Source organism: Biomphalaria glabrata, chromosome 10 (assembly GCF_947242115.1).
Source record: "Biomphalaria glabrata chromosome 10, xgBioGlab47.1, whole genome shotgun sequence".
Lineage (NCBI taxonomy): Eukaryota > Metazoa > Mollusca > Gastropoda > Planorbidae > Biomphalaria > Biomphalaria glabrata.
In genome coordinates, this window is record NC_074720.1 from 27345460 (window position 1) to 27364577 (window position 19118).

The following is a 19118-nucleotide window of genomic DNA, read 5'->3' on the forward strand; positions in this document are numbered from 1 at the left end:
TTGTGGAGAGGACTATTGGTGGAGAAAACTATTTGTGGAGAGAACTATTGGTGGAGAGAACTATTGGTGGAGAGAACTATTTGTGGAGAGAACTATTGGTGGAGAGAACTATTGGTGGAGAGAACTATTTGTGGAGAGAACTATTGGTGGAGAGAACTATTTGTGGAGAGAACTATTGGTGGAGAGAACTATTTGTCGGTTGAACGAATTGTCGTGGAATCTCAAAAAAAAAAAAACAAAAAAAAAAAACAAGAAAAATGTTTTAAATACTTTTTAAAATTACAAGGTTTATATTTTAACAGTAGTTGTATCAATCAGTTTGGGTCAGTCGTGTAATTAAATTTGTAATAGGTCTAGACTAGCAACAATAAATTGTCCGATTACACATTTTTTTTACAAATTGTATTTGTGTTCATTGATCAAGAATACAAATCAGATCGACCATATCGATGCTGCAGAGAAGACTCTGAAACCACGGAATAGCATTACCAACAAAAAAACAACTCACAGTACTATAACTTATATATATATATATTGGCCCTAGTCATTGCAGATTGAACTCCTAACACGGGCATTTTTTAAATTCACTTATTCTAGTAAAACTTGTTGTGTAACAGGTGCCTGTGTCATGATATACAGTAGATCTACACATGCACAAAACGTGGGATATCTTGGGCTTTTTGTGTGTGTGTGTGAATCGCTTCACCGATCGTTTCACTACCACTAGTGTATCGAAGAGTTCATTTTGAGACTTTGATTGACTTTTAAGTAGATTTTTTTCTGATCACAACTAAAGGACCTGGCATTTAGTTCAATGTGAGAACAATAGACATGCATATAGAATGCACGAATCTATTGATTCGAAGCAATATGCTTGATTACACGTAGACAATGTTGTATGAAACATTGTTCTCTATCACAGGATCAACACTGAATCATCATCAGCAGATTGTGGATTCCATTCAATCTAAAAATAGTTTATTGCCAGGCATAACATTTCCTTCCGGTTTACTCGACTATATTACTCAAGGATTAGAACATCTAGACCATAATCTACTTCCTGATCTGTCCTGAGGGTTGTCTGGTGTCTAACGGTTAGGTTGAAAGTACTTAGCAATATCAGTGGTGGGAGGCTTGTTCACAACTTGAGACAAACCTACAACGTTCAAGCTTGCAACTACACAAGGTAAAGTGGCAGCATTTATGTCCCTTGATTTACTTCACAATGTTGTTTCTATGCTTATAATGTTACATTTCATTGCGACCGAGTGTTTTTTTGTACGAGCAATTCACTTAGGAAGTGAGGTTTTATATTGGGCTTTTCAGATGTTGCATAAAGCATTGAGCCCGCGAATTTTTTGACATGTATTAATCTGTGAGCTCATGGCACTAGTTAGAATGGTTCTATGTCATACTGATTAGGCCCTATTCCCTGGCCATGATAGTGTGAGACTTTAATGCATTCATGCAATAGGATTAATACCTGAAATAAAACATTCTTCTTCTTCTTAAACATCGTCCCAAGCGTTGAGTCAAGGGGAGCATGGCTGCATTAAAATTATAATAGCCTGATATTTAAAGTAAAGTTACCCTTTCAGACCTTGCATATGATGTAAAGGTCATCTGTTTCCGTTGCCCACAATTAACGAGGGTGTCATGTGGCCAGCACAACGAACAGCCGCCTTTATTTTTCCACAAAGAATATTAGGTACCCATTTAAGCTGGTTGACTCAAAGGCGCGCTAAAGATTCCGATTTTGTTTTGTTTACGTTCCTAAACTCTATTCAGCCAAGACACTAAACTAATGGGTAGTGAAATTAAAGTGTGCTGATAGTGAAACTAAAGTGTGCTAATGATGAAACTAAAGTGTGCCTGTAGTAGCTGGCTCATTATGCACATGTCAACAAAATGTCACATAATCAGGTCATTTCTAATGAATGAAATAAGCGCCCTTAGGACGTGAACTGGGATGTCATTACTGAGGTTGTCATGTTTTATTCGTCTTCCACTCTCTACTAGGTCAAATGTTATTGGGACTTGTGATGGTTTTTTTGAGAACCAGTGTCCACATAAACTTGCAAAAGTCTCTTTCGTTCACGAAGGGACACTTTTTTGTTAGTAAAAAACAACTTACAATTAATTGTTAATTTGCTTACATAAAATAGGCATAACTAGCAGACAGTAAGATGAAATGAATCATTGTGTTCATTAGAAGACCAACCAAGACGTTCTAATTGTGGTAGAGAGACTAAACCTATTTTTGTATGACAAGCTTCAGTTTCATTCTTTTTTTTCATGGCAATAGATGTTGACTTTGACTGTACTCGCTGTTATAGTATCAGTGGCCACATGCAGCAGCGAAGCCAACTGGTTCGTTTTTAAAACCAAACATAACAAAACTTACACTGGCCTAGAAGACGTGATGAGAAGAAAAATCTGGGAAGACAACTTGAAGAAGATTGAACAGCACAATGAACTCTACGCTAAAGGTCTTTCCAGTTTCTACCTCGGGGAAAACAAATACGCGGACATGGTAAGTCGGAAATGTTTACTTTTATGAATAACGTCAAAAAAAAAAAAAAGAAAGATCCTGATTCAATAGAATGTTAGAAAACATGGAGACCACTAGGTACACGTCTGTCACGTTTGTGTTATTTGAGACCTAAGTCTGTGCTAGGACACACAGATCTGTATGAACAGTTGACCTACTGACATTCATTCAGACATACACACACACAGTTTATACTATTTTTACAATCCCCTTATATTTAAGTATTAGTATTTCTTATCATATTAAAACAGTGTTATGCAATCTATGGTCAGGAGCCATTTCCGACCCATAAATTGAGTCTCTAGTTCTTAAAGGCCTGTCGTGATGTCAAGAATTTGAACTTGTTTCACTATTCAAAACATTTGTCGACCAGAAAGTTGACACTTCTATTATGACCTTCATGCACTGAAATGAAAGAAAATTGAGTCTCCAGTGAGGCTTGAAACAAAGTCCAATGGGAACCAAATGTCATGCATTGAGATCCGCTCCAAGGTTGGCGCGAATGATGTGCACTGCACAAAGTCTGAGAACTATGAGTTAGGATTGTGTGCAGTAGCCTTGCAGCCTGTGATTTACTGACATGTTGCCAAGAAACTAAGTAGTAAGCCTAGTTTTTCAAGTTGACTTTTGGTTTACTTACTGTGTAAGATGTTGTCCTCGTGTCTGGGAAACGTAAAGCTCATTAGTTGCCTTTTTTTTAATTTTTTTTTTTAATATTTGGATTTCAGGCGTTGGGCGCCTTGTGAAGTACTTAAGTATGTAGCTCTGTGTAGCACTCTTTGATTCAGGAAGGTAAAGTTAGTGGATGCATCGTCACTCAATATTTCCTGTCGCCATTACAACATCAGATATGACCTAAAAATTTTTGTTGCATTTTGTTGTTTACGACTTACAGGACTTTAAATTCTATTTTATGTGTTTGAAATATAAAAACACTAATTACTAGGCCGTCAATACAAATTCCAAAATGCATTTAAATTGATCAGGTTTGCAAGCTGGATTTGAAAGTCATATTTTGTTGAGTGCTAGAGACGTCCAGCGTTGTTTGCTGTGGTTCACGTTTCTTTCAAGGTCATCGCTATTTGTTTCTTGTCTACTGCAGTTCCTTCTGCTCCTTCTTCTGTTCACCTTGTGCCCTTGTGGGCAGTAGTCAATATCGATGTCCACTGCTCTGAAGTCTTGTTTGATTACATCCACATAGCAAAAGGTGAGGACTACCAGGTTTTCTTGTGGCTCTTGCTAGCTGCCCATAGAGAATGATTTTTGAGATACATTCATCCTGCATCCGGCGGACATGACCAAGCAGATGGCGTTGTTTGAGGAAGTTAAAAATCCTGGGAAGACCCGTTGGAGCCTTTTTTTTTATCTCAATGTTGTACTTAGAGATTACGGCGAAGATAGGGGGGGGGCATGTTGTCAACATACAATTCATCAGTGTGACCCACGTTATCTTTAGACTGTTCACTTCTTTCTTCCACCACCTCTCTCCCTCTCTCTCGTTCTCTCTTTTTTATTCTTTCTCTCTCTCTCTTTCTGTCATTTCTTTCTTTCTCTCCCTCTCTCATCACATTTTCTTTCCTGTTGCTCTTCCGGTCCACCTCCCGCCACCCCAACCTGCTGCTTGGTCCTCTTTGTGCCGTTATCTTGGAGACAACTTGAAACGAAAGTGAAATAAGGACAAACAAATCCTAACTCAAACTTTTAGCCAAGACAACGACACAAGTTTCTCAAGTTTTGATTTCAACGATTCCTGGGTTTTTATAAATATAATACTTTGGCTTTTTAATTCATTATTCCATAAGTACTTACAGTTAAAATGACTTGTTATCTCTCATATGTCCCTTGACTTTTGTACTAAAACCCAGAGAGATTTCCTATTTCCCAGCTCGCTCCGAGTTGTTTAGAAAGTCACGTCACAAGGGAAGGAACTCATTTAGATGTAAGGTTCCTCCTTGGTTACGTTAACAAACCAATTCATTCTAAGTGCTTAATGGCAATTAGTCTCACAGAAGGAAACCAATTTGCTTCAAAGCCTTTTCCTGGGAAGTTAATTAAACAAAAGTTTGTGTAATTACATGAACTTCAAACTTTGAAGTGCACAAGTTAACTGATGTTATATCTAGAGACTTGGCCACAACAGACACACAGATACTTGTGCATTGAGTTGTTTTTTGTTGATTTTTCTAAAATCTGTAAGAAAAAATTCCAAACAAGCAAAATAGAAAAAAATGCTTAAAAAACAATAAAGCTTATAAATGGGAAATAACTGTACATTTACAGTCATACATCTCAATACTGCAAGATTTATTTCCCTTTTTTTCTAAGTAAAAAAATATTTACAATCAATTAATTGGTTAATTTTTTTTATTACTGTTGATTCATGTTTTGTTTGGGACAATGAATAATCGTGCAAAGTTTCAACTTGTTCCGAGAATGGAAAGTGTGGGAGAGATAACATGTACACAATTTGTCCCAGACAGACGGACGGAGTGAGTGGATATAAGCTTTGTAAAAAAGGGTCTAAAAAGTTGTGTACATTGACTACATTGTGGATGGCCTGTGTCCATGTGCAATGCTACGAACAACAGGGTCAAATTGACGACATTACAAGTCTATGCCACCAAACAATGTTATGTATAGGCTAGTGTAGAAGGACCACCATAAAATGTTATGTATAGGCTAGTGTAGAAGGACCACCATAAAATGTTATGTATAGGCTAGTGTAGAAGGACCACCATAAAATGTTATGTATAGGCTAGTGTAGAAGGACCACCATAAAATATTCCAGGAACTTCACTTCCGGTACTGACGGTAGAAACTAAACTGTTAATTCAATAGTCTTTTCTTTAAATAATGAAATGAAAACAAACTTCCGATTGATTGAGTTTCCTTTGTTCGAAATAATGAAATGAAAACAAACTTCCAATTGATTGAGTTTCCTTTGTTCTAGATAATGAAATGAAAACAAACATCCGATTGATTGAGTTTCCTTTGTTCTATGTCTCAAGAGCAATATAGAGTTTGTGAAAACTATGAATGGACTCCTGATTCGCCTGGACCCAGAGACATTAAACGCAAGCAAGGTTTTGAACAGACAGTGGCTCCCAGCCAGCGTGGACTGGAGAAATAAGGGCGTGGTCACCGACGTGAAAGATCAGGGCCAGTGCGGATCATGCTGGGCTTTCTCTGCAGTGGGGTCAATTGAAGGTCAACATGCTCGAGCATCCCAACTGGTCAGTCTTTCCGAATCCAACTTGGTGGACTGCTCCTCAGAATTTGGTGAGTACTATGATCTGTGACTTCATGGTCATTCGGTATACAACACTCGTACATAACACTGTACATAACACTTGCGTGAGGTCTGTCCGAATGGTAGCACAACAAGGTTCCCGTGGGAGTGCCTAAGAGGGTACGAAAGTATCCTCATTGCACTGTGTGGGGATGTAAAAAAGCTCCCACAGCGATCCGTCAATGTCCAGGCGCCGTCCCTCATGGGGCCGTTACATAAATGGCGTGTCCTGCACGGTTAGCCTGCTAGATTAAAGGAAAATAACGGGGATCCCGGTGGTGCGGCCTTGGGCCGCGTCTCTAGTCCGCGTGTTCGAAGTGTCCGTGTCCAATGGAAGTGAACGCAAAACTAAACTTCGAGTTGAACCTCGAGTCTCACAGACAGATTGGCGTATACCAGGTGTCCGCCGTAAAAAGTGCGATGCCAACTCTACATGACAATTTCAAATGGTGGTTCATTGGTAATACATTTGGTCAAACGAAAGGCGTTCAAGTCCAACTATTATTAGAGATTGGCATCTCTAATTGATTGGAGTTATCACTTATCTCTCTCCAGATGGGTACATTACTAAAGTTGAACTAAGCCATTAGTCGTTGTGCTGGCCACACGGCCTTCATGTCACACCCTTTGAGTGCTTAGTTTTGTTTTGATTTTTAATTGATTATTGACTGTTTGAGTCTTTTAGTTCAGAATCTAGCGTTATCGCTGCGCTATGGTCCAATTTTTTTTTTTGTAAACATGGGGAATTTTTGTTTTTGTTCACTAGGCATGTTTGTAACTTTGTTTTGTTACAGAACTAGAATTCAAAGCTCTAAACAAAAAAATTCGAAAGTGGGAGGAGAAATGAAGTGGGCCAATTAGATTCTACTCTAGATGTGTATGCATTTTAGGATTGAAGTATATAGTAAAGTAAAGTTCCCCTTTCAAACCTTGTGGTCTATAGAGCAGATGATGTAAAGGTCATCTGTTTCTGTTGCCCACGGTTAACAAGGGTGTCATGTAGCCAGCACAACGACCAACCGCCTTTACTTTTCCCTAACTAATGTTAGGTACCCATTAGCGCTGGGTGGACTCAGAGGCGCCCGAAGATCCCGAAATTAAAAATCCCAGTCTTCACCAGGATTCGAACCCCGGTCCCCGGTTCGGAAACCAAGCACTTTACCGCCCAGCCACCGCGCCTCCATTCAAGTATATATTGTGAGTTATATTCTCAAAATTTTGTATACACTAGAAAAATATCAGTATGAGTAAAGGTTGGGAAAAGGTGAGTAGGAAAATAACATTTGGGTTCAGAACTCATCTCAATTGTTACTCTTATAATGAAAGATTTCGTATGAATTCTAAACTTTCCAAAACAAAGTCTTTCTTAAAAATAACTGAGATAAATTCGTGTGCAATTACATAAACACTGTCGCTATATTTGACTATTCTGTTTGAAAACGTCATGTTTTCGTCTGGAAAGGGGAGGAGGCGGTAGAGTGAAAAAATTAATCCTCGCTCTTTTTTATTATTTCTGCTAAAGATTGCATTTGGCATAAAAGAATATGGGGTGGGGCTACTCAATATAAGAATTTAATTAATAGTATAAATTATATTAGTGACATATTTTTTTTTAATTTTGTAATTTCTTAACTAAAATACAAAAAGAAAAAAAAAGATTGGTTTGTCTGATGGGCGCTTGACTTTCGAACCGGGGGTCCGGGGTTCGAATCCTGGTGAAGACTGGGATTTTTAATTTCGGGATCTTCGGGAGCCTCTGAGTCCACCCAGCTCTAATGGGTACCTGACATTAGTTGGGGAAAAGTAAAGGCTAGGGTTAGGGTTAGGTCGTTGTTCTGGCCACATGACTCCCTCGTAAACCGTAGGTTACAGAATCAGATGACCACAAGGTCTGAAAGGGGAACTTAACTACTTTTTATGATTTCTAAAAAAAAATAGAATCAGATGACCACAAGGTCTGAAAGGGGAACTTAACTACTTTTATGATTTCTAAATAAAAATAGGACCGCCCCCCTCCCCAACTCAAAGGGTTTAGGTGTGAAGGGCAGTAGATGTATTCGCCCCCCCCCACCCAATCGGCAAATAGGGAAACGACATAATATAAATATAATATAATATATTATAAATTGGTTAAAATATCAATAACAAGTTTTAATCATATAGATATTTTATTGATTCTGTTAACAAGCTGTAATTTCTACAAATAAATTGGGGGGTCATCGCCACCTACCCATCCCACCAAATCGGCCAACATACCAGAGTTGGGGCGAAATAATCTAAAAATAGGTTGAAATATAAATAATTAGTATAATTATTAATATAACTAATAAATTCGTATACAAATTGTTTAATTTCTTTACTCAAATTTGTCCTCCCCCCCTTTTCGATCGCCCCTATCGCTCCACCTGGAGTGCTCCAAATTTACTACTCCATAAGCTTGATAGGAAATGAAATTGTAGCGCTCATCTCGGACCACGAAATGTGTGTGTGTGGGGAGGGAGGGGGGCTTCTCATTGTTTTGATTTTACAGACTCTGCCAAACTTACATTTCTTGTCACTATTTGACAACCTAGGACTTCATAAAAGACCTACAGCTAAATCTATGTTCTCAAAGAGATATTTGGCGTTACAAAAATACGCATTCTATCACAAACATCTATTCTTCTGTGGTGTGAACTAGTTGACATTGTTTACATGACAGGCAATAATGGATGTCAAGGTGGCCTGATGACCAATGCCTTCAAGTACGTCATAGCTAATGGAGGAATAGACACAGAAGACAGTTACCCGTACGTAGCAGAGGTAAGTTGAGTGTGTGTGTTAATTCGGCTATAGAACGTAGCCATAGCTACGTGTGTCTGACGTAGCCATGTGTGTCTCACGTAGCCATGTGTGTCTGGCGTAGCCATGTGTGTCTGGCGTAGCCATGCGTGTTTGACGTAGCTATATGTGTCTCACGTAGCCTTGTGTGTTTGACGTAATCGTGCGTTTCTGACGTAGCCATGTGTGTCTGACGTAGCCACGTGTGTCAGGCGTAGCCTTGTGTGTCTGACGTAGCTATGTGTGTCTGACCATCATTGATACTATTTCACTTTCTGTATGACAGCAACAAACTTGCTCTTTCTCCATGGTCAATGTGGGCGCCACTATCCGCGGTTACAAAAATGTTCTTCAAGGCAGTGAGAGTGCATTGCAGGCAGCAGTTGCAACGGTAAGTTTGAGTTCAGAGTTTTGTTTTCAGATTTTCCCTTAGCACAAGCCCAATAAGCGGGTCTCCCAGCCATTCTATTTTGTTTCAGATTTTATTTCATCCTTTAGCTCTATAGTTTGTGTTTTGAAATCAATCATTTGAGAACCACTCCACAAATGTTGTTACATATTTGCACTAACTCTATTACCATCTGCTTTCCGAGCATACTACAATTTAAAAGCAATATTTATTGAAGGGAGATAAGACCTTGTTGACTGTAAAGCTGCTAAGAGGAGATAAGTAATCAAATGAATGTAATGATTTACTTTTTATTCTGAGTAGAGATATAGAATTTATAGTCCATCAGTATGGAAATGTTTTTTGTTTTTTTGATCAACACATAGAAACATTACTGTCAATGTATAAAAAGTAAATACATAAATATATGTATGAATATATATATATATATAATAAATATAAACATATTTATATTCATACATAAATTTATGTATTTATTTATGCACTCGATATTTAATACTGTGTAATCAATAGTAAACTCATTTGTAGCAGAATATATTTAGACTATGACGCTACCAAATGAGCATGTTATTACCACTTATACACCGAGCTGAACAGTTATGCCACTAGTTTTATGTCTGTCATGAAGACGCAAACTTTATACAAAAACTGCTTAGAACTTTATACAAAAACTGCTTAGATGCTTACAAATTGATGACACAAATTAAAGGGCATACATTTATAATAATTCATATAGATAAGTGCATTACACGCATTGTAGTTAAAGTCATAATATTTCTTGACGGAATAAACTGTCAACTTTATTCTCTATATCACATAAATAATAGAAATACAAATGAAGGCAATACTACTAGGCCTCGAAGTAATAAGTATCGGCTTATCCTCACTCTTAGTTGGCATTATTTGAACTGCACGTTCTTTGTTTTGGTATGACGAATTGTTCACTAACGAGTATTGGGATGGTTTGTACTTCAAAGCTTCTGATATTCGTACGGGAAATTATGAAGCCTGCATCTCTATGTGCATTTCTTAACAAACAGATGACCATTTAAGTTTGTGTTTTCTTTGTAATCTTTATTTATATTATAATGAAATGTACGCTGTATACGGCAGTGGAAAGATGCAGATGAGAATGCAGGAAATCGTTTGGTGTAGTGGCTTAGCCCGGGTTGCTTGCAGACATTGCCAGTGATACGCCAGACTCCCTTGCTGGTTAAAACAAACATGGGCATAGCTTTTAAAAAAAATAGTTTTTAAAGGGCGCCAAAAGCAAAAGTTTGAGAAACACTGCTCTAGAAAATAACCAATTACTATTTAAAAATAAGTAGTGATGGGAACTAAACTAAATTTTTTTAGTTAAACTAAAACTAAGTTTGAACTAAAAAAAAGTAATTAAACTTTTAGTTAACCACAAATTGAAAAAATTAGTTAAACTAAACTAAAAAAACTTTAGTTAAACCAAACTTTTACTAACTATTTTGACCTTTTTTAAGGACGAAACAGCCAAACATGAAAATATAAAGTATAAAGCACAACCAATCTCTTTAGCAAAATGTTTGTGCACATGAAAAAATATTTAAATGTCTTTATGGGATAGATGTAGATCTTAATAGAATCACTAGAATGATATTATTATAGAAAGAAATTAGAAGTAATTTTCGAAGTTCTAATATAAGTATTATAAGTTACCTTTTAGAAGTAATGATAAAACTGCATGTTGACTCTCTAACTAACTCTAGATTCTAGAATATTCTGGATCTAATATCTTCTACAAACGAAATGATCAGAAATATAATCTGGATCTAGAATTAAATCTAGCTACTAGACCTAGACCTAGATCAAATAATGAATGAACTGTTTATGTTGTCTGTTGTATTTATGTGTATTTTTCTGTTGTGTTGTCTTTATATGAGAAACGAGTCCTTGTAATCACAACAAATTTCCGTAAGGATCAATAAAGCAGTCTTAGTCTTAATATTTTAATCTAAAAATAATCTAAGAAATACTAGTTACTACTACTACTAGATCTAAAATCTAGATAGAGTCTAGTCTAGTAGATTTCTTAGTAACTCTAGATCTAGAGATTTTAGATTATTATAATTATGATTATAACGAGGTATGGGTATTTAGATCTATATACTCTAGTTACCTAGTAGATAATACTAGATCTAGATATAATAGATCTAGATAGTAGATATAAGTATAATTATAATAGAAGTAGATCTTAGGTGTAGATCTAGAATCTAGTCTAGATTTAGTTAATTTAGTATTAGATCTAGTATAGTGACGAATATTATTAGTATTATAGATTAGATCTATCATCTATGCGGGAATTTAGGAAATTTAGGCACCGGATATTTAGGCACCGCGTATTTACGGATATTTAGGCACCCGGAAATTTAGGCACCCGGATATTTAGGCACCCGGAAATTTAGGCACCCGGATAATTAGGCACCCGGAAATTTAGGCACCGGATAATTAGGCACTTTTTGACAAGGCGGAAAATTAGGCACCGGATAATTAGGCACTCTTTAATTAGCGACCTTAATTTTGAAAGTAGTTTTAAAATGTTAACGTATATGTTATTCTTAGGCTATGGGCTATCGGTGACGTTATCAAAAAAATAGCAACCATAACGATTCTAACTAAAGAAAAGCTGACAAAATGGGGAAAATGACAATCATGAGAATGTGTGGAAACAAATGACTCCTGAGTCATTATATAATTATATAATATAGACATCACAGCATTCATGGGAGGGGAGGTAGAAATGATTCTCCGCTCATTGCTTCCGTCCATCACCAACCCCTAAGGCTGACTGGTGAGTTTTTTAAAATTGATGATTATGCAAATTGTGTAAATATTTAGTTACTAATGTAAATACTTAGGATTAAAAAGTATTGTAAAATATTTTTATTATGTCGGGGAGTGTTGGTGATAAATATAATCGCAATCGCCCTCTGCTTGTGGAAAAAGGAGGGGTCGTACTCTTAAAATGGGATGGGCGGGGCGGGGGGGGGGCGCACACACTCTCACTTAAATGAGAGGATTTCTCGCAGGTAGATGTAAACTTAGTCGTAAAAGTAACGTAGTGAATCTGAAGGCTACACACTGGACTAAAGGGTATGGAAACACAAAGGTGTTCAAATGGAAGTCTGGGGATTATATTTTAGAGGCCTTCCAAAAACTTTGGTAGACACATTTCTGTTAAAACCATCATAATAATAAGAACAGTAATAAAAATAATAATATATATAAGGGAAATGAAGATAGTTACATTTGATTGGCAGTTTTGAAAGTTAGGGAAACGAGTGTTTTTTTTTGTTGTTTTTTTAAATATGTGTGTGTGTGTGTGTGTTTAATAATGTGTGTATGAAACCTTTTTTGTCGTTTTTTTTTTTTTCATTCTGAAGAAAAAAATAATTGTATAAGGTAGGCTTACTTAACACAAAAGGAATGGAGGAATCATACCTTCTCGAAAATTGTAGTAAATATATTTGGTTTATGATAGAGAAGGCGGGGTTAAATTGGAACATCAACAATCTTCTATAAGCAGAATAAGTATTAATAAGAGACCAATATTCCAAAAAAAAAATGATATTTACATTTTTAACTCATCTGTCTTCTCCATAAACTTTTTTTTTAAATTTTCAAAACAGTATATTTTATCGTAATTTCTAGCCGTTTTGCGATTTCCATTGCTAATTATATAAATATTATATTACATAAATCTACATATTAATTCAATAAAAGTTAATGACCACATTTGAAGGACGTAACACACCTATACACTCCCACAATAGATCTTCCTAAAGGGGTTACCAATTAACAATATAAAAGAAGGAGTGTTGATAATAGATATTAATGCTATTATAAAATATGTATACTACTTTAGTTTATCAACATATTTAATTCCTATAAGTAACGCGCGCAAATCCACCCTGCTCATTTCCATTCCCACTATAAGAAGACAATTTTCTCCAGACTTCCATTTTAGCAGTTATGTTCAATGCTGTACCCTGCCCTGTACTCCAGTGTGTAGCCTTGAGACTCATTGCGTCATTTTCACGACCTAGTTCAACATCTACCCGCCACAAATCCTCTCCTTTAGTGGGAGTGCGTAGAGGGGGAAGGGCTAAGGTCAGGAAGCAATGAGAAGAGAATCAACTCTACCTCCCCTTCCCTGAATCCTGTGAGGTCTATATTTTATAATGACTATTAATCCGGAGTCATTTTTTCCACACATTCTCACGATTGTCATTTTTTTCCTCGTTTTGTCAGTTTTTCTTTTATATCATGAAAATTCAGTTAGAATCGTTATGGTTGCTATTTTTTTGATAACGTCACCAATAGCCCATAGCCTAAGGATAACATATACGTTAACATTTTAAAACTACTTTCAAAATTAAGGTCGCTAATTAAAGAGTGCCTAATTATCCGGTGCCTAATTTTCCGCCTTGTCAAAAAGTGCCTAATTATCCGGTGCCTAAATTTCCGGGTGCCTAATTATCCGGGTGCCTAAATTTCCGGGTGCCTAAATATCCGGGTGCCTAAATTTCCGGGTGCCTAAATTTCCGGTGCCTAAATATCCGGTGCCTAATTATCCGGTGCCTAAATTTCCGGGTGCCTAATTATCCGGGTGCCTAAATTTCCGGGTGCCTAAATATCCGGGTGCCTAAATTTCCGGGTGCCTAAATTTCCGGTGCCTAAATATCCGGTGCCTAATTATCCGGTGCCTAAATTTCCAGATACCCATCTATGCATCTTAGGTCTTAGTATAATAAGTAATCTAGATAGATCTATATCAAGATCTAATCTAGACTCTAATTCTAGAATAGTTACATATTATAGTTATAGACAAGAATCTCTAAACTAATGGATCTAGTCTAATAAATATATATAAAGTAAAGTAATATAGATTTCAATTAATAGATCTTTATTATTGACTTATAATTTTAAATTTACATCTAGATCTAAGACTAAGACTACTAAGAGTTAGACTCTATTTAAGACTAAAATAATTAAATATATAGACTATTATGACTATTGATCTAATAGTAGTATAAGTATTCAGTAGTAATAGACTAAACTAATAGGCCCTAATACTAATAGACTTAGACGTCACTTGACTCTAACTCTAGATCTAGTAAAAAAGTTTTTAAATAAAAAGAGTCGACATTTCTTTTAGATCTATAGTTAAGCAAAAAATTTTGCCTGCAGCTATACAGGAACACACTGGTGTTTAATAAAAAGCAGCAAAATGTAGATCTATAGAAGCAAGGAATTATCAGGATTTATCAAGCAGCGAAACTTGCTAGAAATATAATGAACACGTGTATTTTTTTGAAAAGGCGGGAATAGCGACCATTATAGGGTAAAGGTCGAAAGGCTTTCTAGTGACCTGTGCACCCTCTTGTTTATTCTCTTCTCCATTATTCATTATATATATTCTCCAAATTACATAGATCTAAATATTTATTGGTATGTATGTTAAAAAGGTTTGTAAAATTTGTAATTAAAATTTTTAGTTTGTAACTAAAAAAAAATTACAAGGATTTTAACTACACTTTTATTTTTTAATTAAACTTTGGCCTTAACTAATTTTTTTTAGTTAAACTAAAAGTTAGCAACTTTTTAGTTAACTTTTGCCCATCACTAAAAATAAGTGACGCTAAATCTGTGCGTAAGAAGTGCACAGTACTGTAAATAAGCTATAATTTAGCCAAAATTTCTCTTGAAATGGCTGTTGCCTGTGTGTCAACAGGTTGGCCCTATCAGTGTTGCTATAGACGCCAGTCACTCGTCCTTCCAGTTGTATGCTGGGGGAGTCTATAACGAAGTCCAATGCAGTTCCGTTCAACTTGACCATGGTGTTCTTGTTGTTGGTTATGACACAAGCTCTACAGATTATTGGATTGTTAAAAACAGGTAAGCAACTCTTTCTCTCTCTCTCTCTCTCTCTCTCTCTCTTTATCTCACTCTTTCTATCACGTGTATCGCAACACATTGTTTGAAATGGCTTTTTCACATGGCTACTCGTCTGTCTCTTGTATATTCATTCTTCTGTTCATTCATCTTTTTGAATGACATAATTCTTTCTTATTTAACATTTTCGTTTCCATAAAAATGAACACATTACCAAATGTTAATTGTTTAGTCCAACATGATCTTGACCTCTTGACCTTTTCTTTCAGTTGGGGCACGAGCTGGGGACAGGACGGCTACATCTTCATGTCAAGGAATAAACAAAACCAGTGCGGCATCGCTTCCATGGCTAGCTTTCCAATCGTCTGATCACTTTTAAGTTTGTCGTCTGCGAATTGATTTTCGGCTTCTTTTTAATTTTTTGTTGATCATTTTGTAAACATTTCATTCACAATTGTTACTTTTATGTGCACTATTTTGAAGAAAACACCCGAACTTAAAAAAAATGAATTAAACTCTTGTCCGTCTTGCCAGTGGCGTCACTTAGGTGGGTGTCATCTGGTGGTATTAGCGAATGGTGTAGTGAAGAGTTAGTTATCTTCATCCATTAATTAGTATACAGCTGTAACATATGCGCGGAGTCGAGTTTATTCTAACAACGCTTTACATGTACATTTTGTGTTTTTTTGTTTTTTTTGTTTGTTTTTTTGTATGTTTGGATTCTCGCTATCGATTTTTCGATCACTTCTCTTCCAATTGTCATCCAATTTGGCATACAAGCTCATAATGACAACACATGAATCAATCAAAAAATAACTTTATTATTTAATCAATTCATGATCACAAGACTAGAAATAACATTTCGACATTTCAGCCAAAAGAAGACACAATTGCCTTGTAGTCTATGAACTTACGAAGTCTGACAAGTAGATACAAAGTTTCGCGAATAAATCTTGAATCCTATTAGAGACTAGCAGGCATAGAGCCATAGAGTTCTGCCATGTTTGAGATTTGATCCATGTTCCGCAATTTTTTCTCTAAAAAAATTCTTTTGAGTCCTGTGCGAGCCCCCCCCCCCTCCCCTCGCCAATCGGAGTCCTAGGTGGCTGCCTAGTTTGCTTATGCCTAAGGCCTGTGTGTGAATTCTCTTTCGAATGATAAGGCCCATGTGTGACACACATACGTCCAATGTTTGGGTCACAGCGTTGTTTTTTTTTTAAATTCTTGTGTTATATTTTATTTCCATTGTTTCTGACAACTTACCACGTCAGTGTCACTCCACTAATGTGCATCACCCGATTAGGTCCGCACTCCTCGCACTTCCTAGCTACGCCACTGCGTCTTCTGTGTCTCCATACATCAGTCACTCTCCTCTTCACATTCATAGTCAAACAATAATCCATGTTTTTGTTAATCAGTCATTGAATTAGACATGGTATTGGTCAATCTCCACAAGGTTGTATAACGTGCTGGTTATTGGTCAATCTCCACAAGGTTGTATAACGTGCTGGTATTGGTCAATCTCCACAAGGTTGTATAACGTGCTGGTATTGGTCAATCTCCACAAGGTTGTATAACAAACTGGTATTGGTCAATCTCCACAAGGTTGTATAACGTGCTGGTTGTAGCACACAGTGGTTGTGGTTGTTAGACATCGCTGAAAATAAACGTAGAAACGAGAACTTTTGTATTAATATTACTCTGCCTCAAATGTCTTGCTTACCTGGCCTGGCAAAGAAATGTGTTTTTTTAAAAGAACACTATTAGATTGTTAGCTTCCAAATGTTTCAGCCTGTATGCATTTGTTTGTCTTCGGACAAAATATTGGGATGCTTCTATAAAATAGTTGGTTAAAAAGTATTTAAATCATGCCATTTATAAACATGTGCCAAATAAGACTTGATCGTGTTAGAAGAATATAGGGGAATAATAATAATAATAATAATAATAATCTTTATTGTCCATATGGAAATTTGTGTGTGTAAATATAAATATCTTCACCTGCATTTCTCCAATCTCATAACTCATAACTATTATGAGATGTGTTGATATATCAAGTAGGGTCCCCGACACTTATTTATAGACAAGAAATCCTTGTAGAAGTTGAAGTTAACATAGACTCTACATTAGACTCTACTCTAGACTCTACTCTAGACTCTACTCTAGACTCTAGTTTACTTCTCATTGTTTATTCCCCTCTACCAACGTGCATACATACTGTAGACGTGTCTCTTGATGACTCAATGTGTTGACTTGTTTGAAATGATAACATGTGTTAGTTATAATTAATGTTTATATATTAAATTTATTTTTAAATGTTATTGCTCAAGAAATAAATGCAACTTGATATTTTCTTTTTTTTTCCAATGTTTATTCTAATAATTGTATGTGTGTGTGTCTGCAAGTTGTGTGCATGGAATTAAGGGAAGGAGGGGGGGGGGGCTGCGTTGTCATAAAAAAATTCCAACCCCTATTGACTACTTCAAAGTGCATGACATAAATTGTAGAACTTGAACCTGTCGTTGTGCTACATTTTACTTCTGGTCGTACCAAAACAAAAAAACTAAACTAGAAAACTCTACGTCCTAGCGACATCTGCTGTATGATGGGACAGTACACTTTGATAGGGCAAACTTCAAATGTAGGCTATTTGTACTGTAAGAAGATTTGACTCAACTAAATCACTACCTAGGTCTATAGACAACTTTTAATCCCAGAATTCCTCCTTAATGCCAGGTAGTGCAGGCCCAAGAACTAATCTGACCTCTAAGGTCACGTGCTCCCCTCTTGTGTATGATGAACTTTGACACCGCCACGAGACAATGCAACCCTGCAGTGTGTGGGTCAACCAAGACCACCTGGGAAGGTGATATTCTCAAAATATTGCTCAAGTCAGAATTGCTCAATTTAAGATTGCTTGATTTTTAGAGTGATCTCTTTCCGCGGTTTGAAGCTTTGGAAGTTTGGAAAGAAACGAAAATGCTGATAAAAATCAGGCGCAAAGTTTTTCAGATTAAGTATCAAGTGACCATTGGAAACTCAAAAAACAAGCAAAATTATTACCTTATCTTATAAATTACAGACGTTCCTTTAAAAAAAAAGATAATTACGCCCGGAATGTCCATGGTTCGTATCCTGCTCATTATTTCTTTATATTTACTATTGTCTCTCATTAACAATGTGCTACCAAAGAGCAGCCTTCATACAGGCAACTTGTTAGCATTCCAGTCTTCTTCAAGTGTTCATCTAATTAAAGACTTTGGTTATCTCTAACTGATTGAAGAAAACTAATGGCACTGTGGAAGATAAAGCACTGATACGAATTTGTCCTAGAATAGGAACAAATGTGCATTGAATATATATGGGGAAGGGGAGAAACATAAATAATAAATAAATAAAAAATAATCAATATCAAATCTAAAGTTTGCCTTTTTTTAAATTCTATTTTTCCCCGTAACGTTTCCTAATAATTTTATGTAAGGGCTCTTAAAAATTTGAACATTATTTCGAGTAGGAATAATCATAAACATTACAATACGCTTAGATTTTGCAAAATTAATTAAGTAAGTATGTATTAGTCTCTGAGAGAGTGTCGCAGGGCCGGATCTAAGTAAGTGGAGCCCCAGGAGCAGGACTTTTGGGGAGGCTCATACACTTCTTTAAAAGCTTAAATAAAAATTTAATTATCTATAAAATATAGCACAATGTAAGGAGTATGTATGTATGTATGTCCGGAATAAAAATAGAAACCTTTTGACCAAGAAATATTAGATATTAGATATATGTATATATTGTTGTAACCCTGCCTTGCACCAGTGCTTGAGGTGCGCACTAGCGCACTAGTGAACGTAAACAGGAAGACACTAGAACGGAGAGAAGAACAGTGCATCAGGGATTGTGAAGAGTCTGAATGTTTGGGAAACTAAGAAGCCAACTTTTGTGCTGCCTGAAAGTTGTAGTAGGGACCTGGAGCGAAGCGGGGAAGGCTGTCGTTGGTCCACATTCGGGTTAAGTAGCAAAGGACTGGTATACTTAGTAGTAAGACTCTGAGGAAGCTGAAGGATGTTATGTGTTCACCCTAGTGAATAAACACAACTATTTATTTCCTGTTAAACTGTGTTGAG

At 36.3% G+C, this 19118-nt stretch overlaps 1 protein-coding gene across 3 annotated transcripts; it reads left to right on the forward strand.

Annotated features, from left to right (window-relative positions):
- Nucleotides 1-1027: 1027 nt before the first annotated feature.
- LOC106079666 (procathepsin L-like) lies at nt 1028-17347 on the forward strand. 3 transcript variants are annotated; one of them, XR_008780090.1, is made up of 8 exons: nt 1028-1186; nt 2306-2533; nt 5560-5830; nt 8542-8642; nt 8947-9051; nt 14834-14997; nt 15264-16488; nt 16526-17347. XR_008780090.1 is itself a non-coding variant. In XM_056043611.1 (7 exons), the coding sequence occupies exons 2-7, from the start codon at nt 2306-2308 to the stop codon at nt 15361-15363; spliced, it is 969 nt and encodes a 322-aa protein (XP_055899586.1). In that variant the 5' UTR covers nt 1028-1186; the 3' UTR covers nt 15364-17347. The 3 variants fall into 3 exon arrangements, 1 of the variants encoding a protein (XP_055899586.1); XR_008780091.1 differs by having other exon boundaries at nt 16600-17347; XM_056043611.1 differs by having other exon boundaries at nt 15264-17347.
- Nucleotides 17348-19118: the final 1771 nt, after the last annotated feature.

Excerpts from the sequence above, each read along its gene's own strand:
- LOC106079666 (XM_056043611.1), top strand. The coding sequence starts at position 2,306 with ATGTTGACTTTGACTGTACTCGCTGTTATAGTATCAGTGGCCACATGC. Across the intron at positions 9,052-14,833 it reads TGCAGGCAGCAGTTGCAACG|GTTGGCCCTATCAGTGTTGC; the intron begins GTAAGTTTGAGT and ends GTGTGTCAACAG. Across the intron at positions 14,998-15,263 it reads TATTGGATTGTTAAAAACAG|TTGGGGCACGAGCTGGGGAC; the intron begins GTAAGCAACTCT and ends CTTTTCTTTCAG.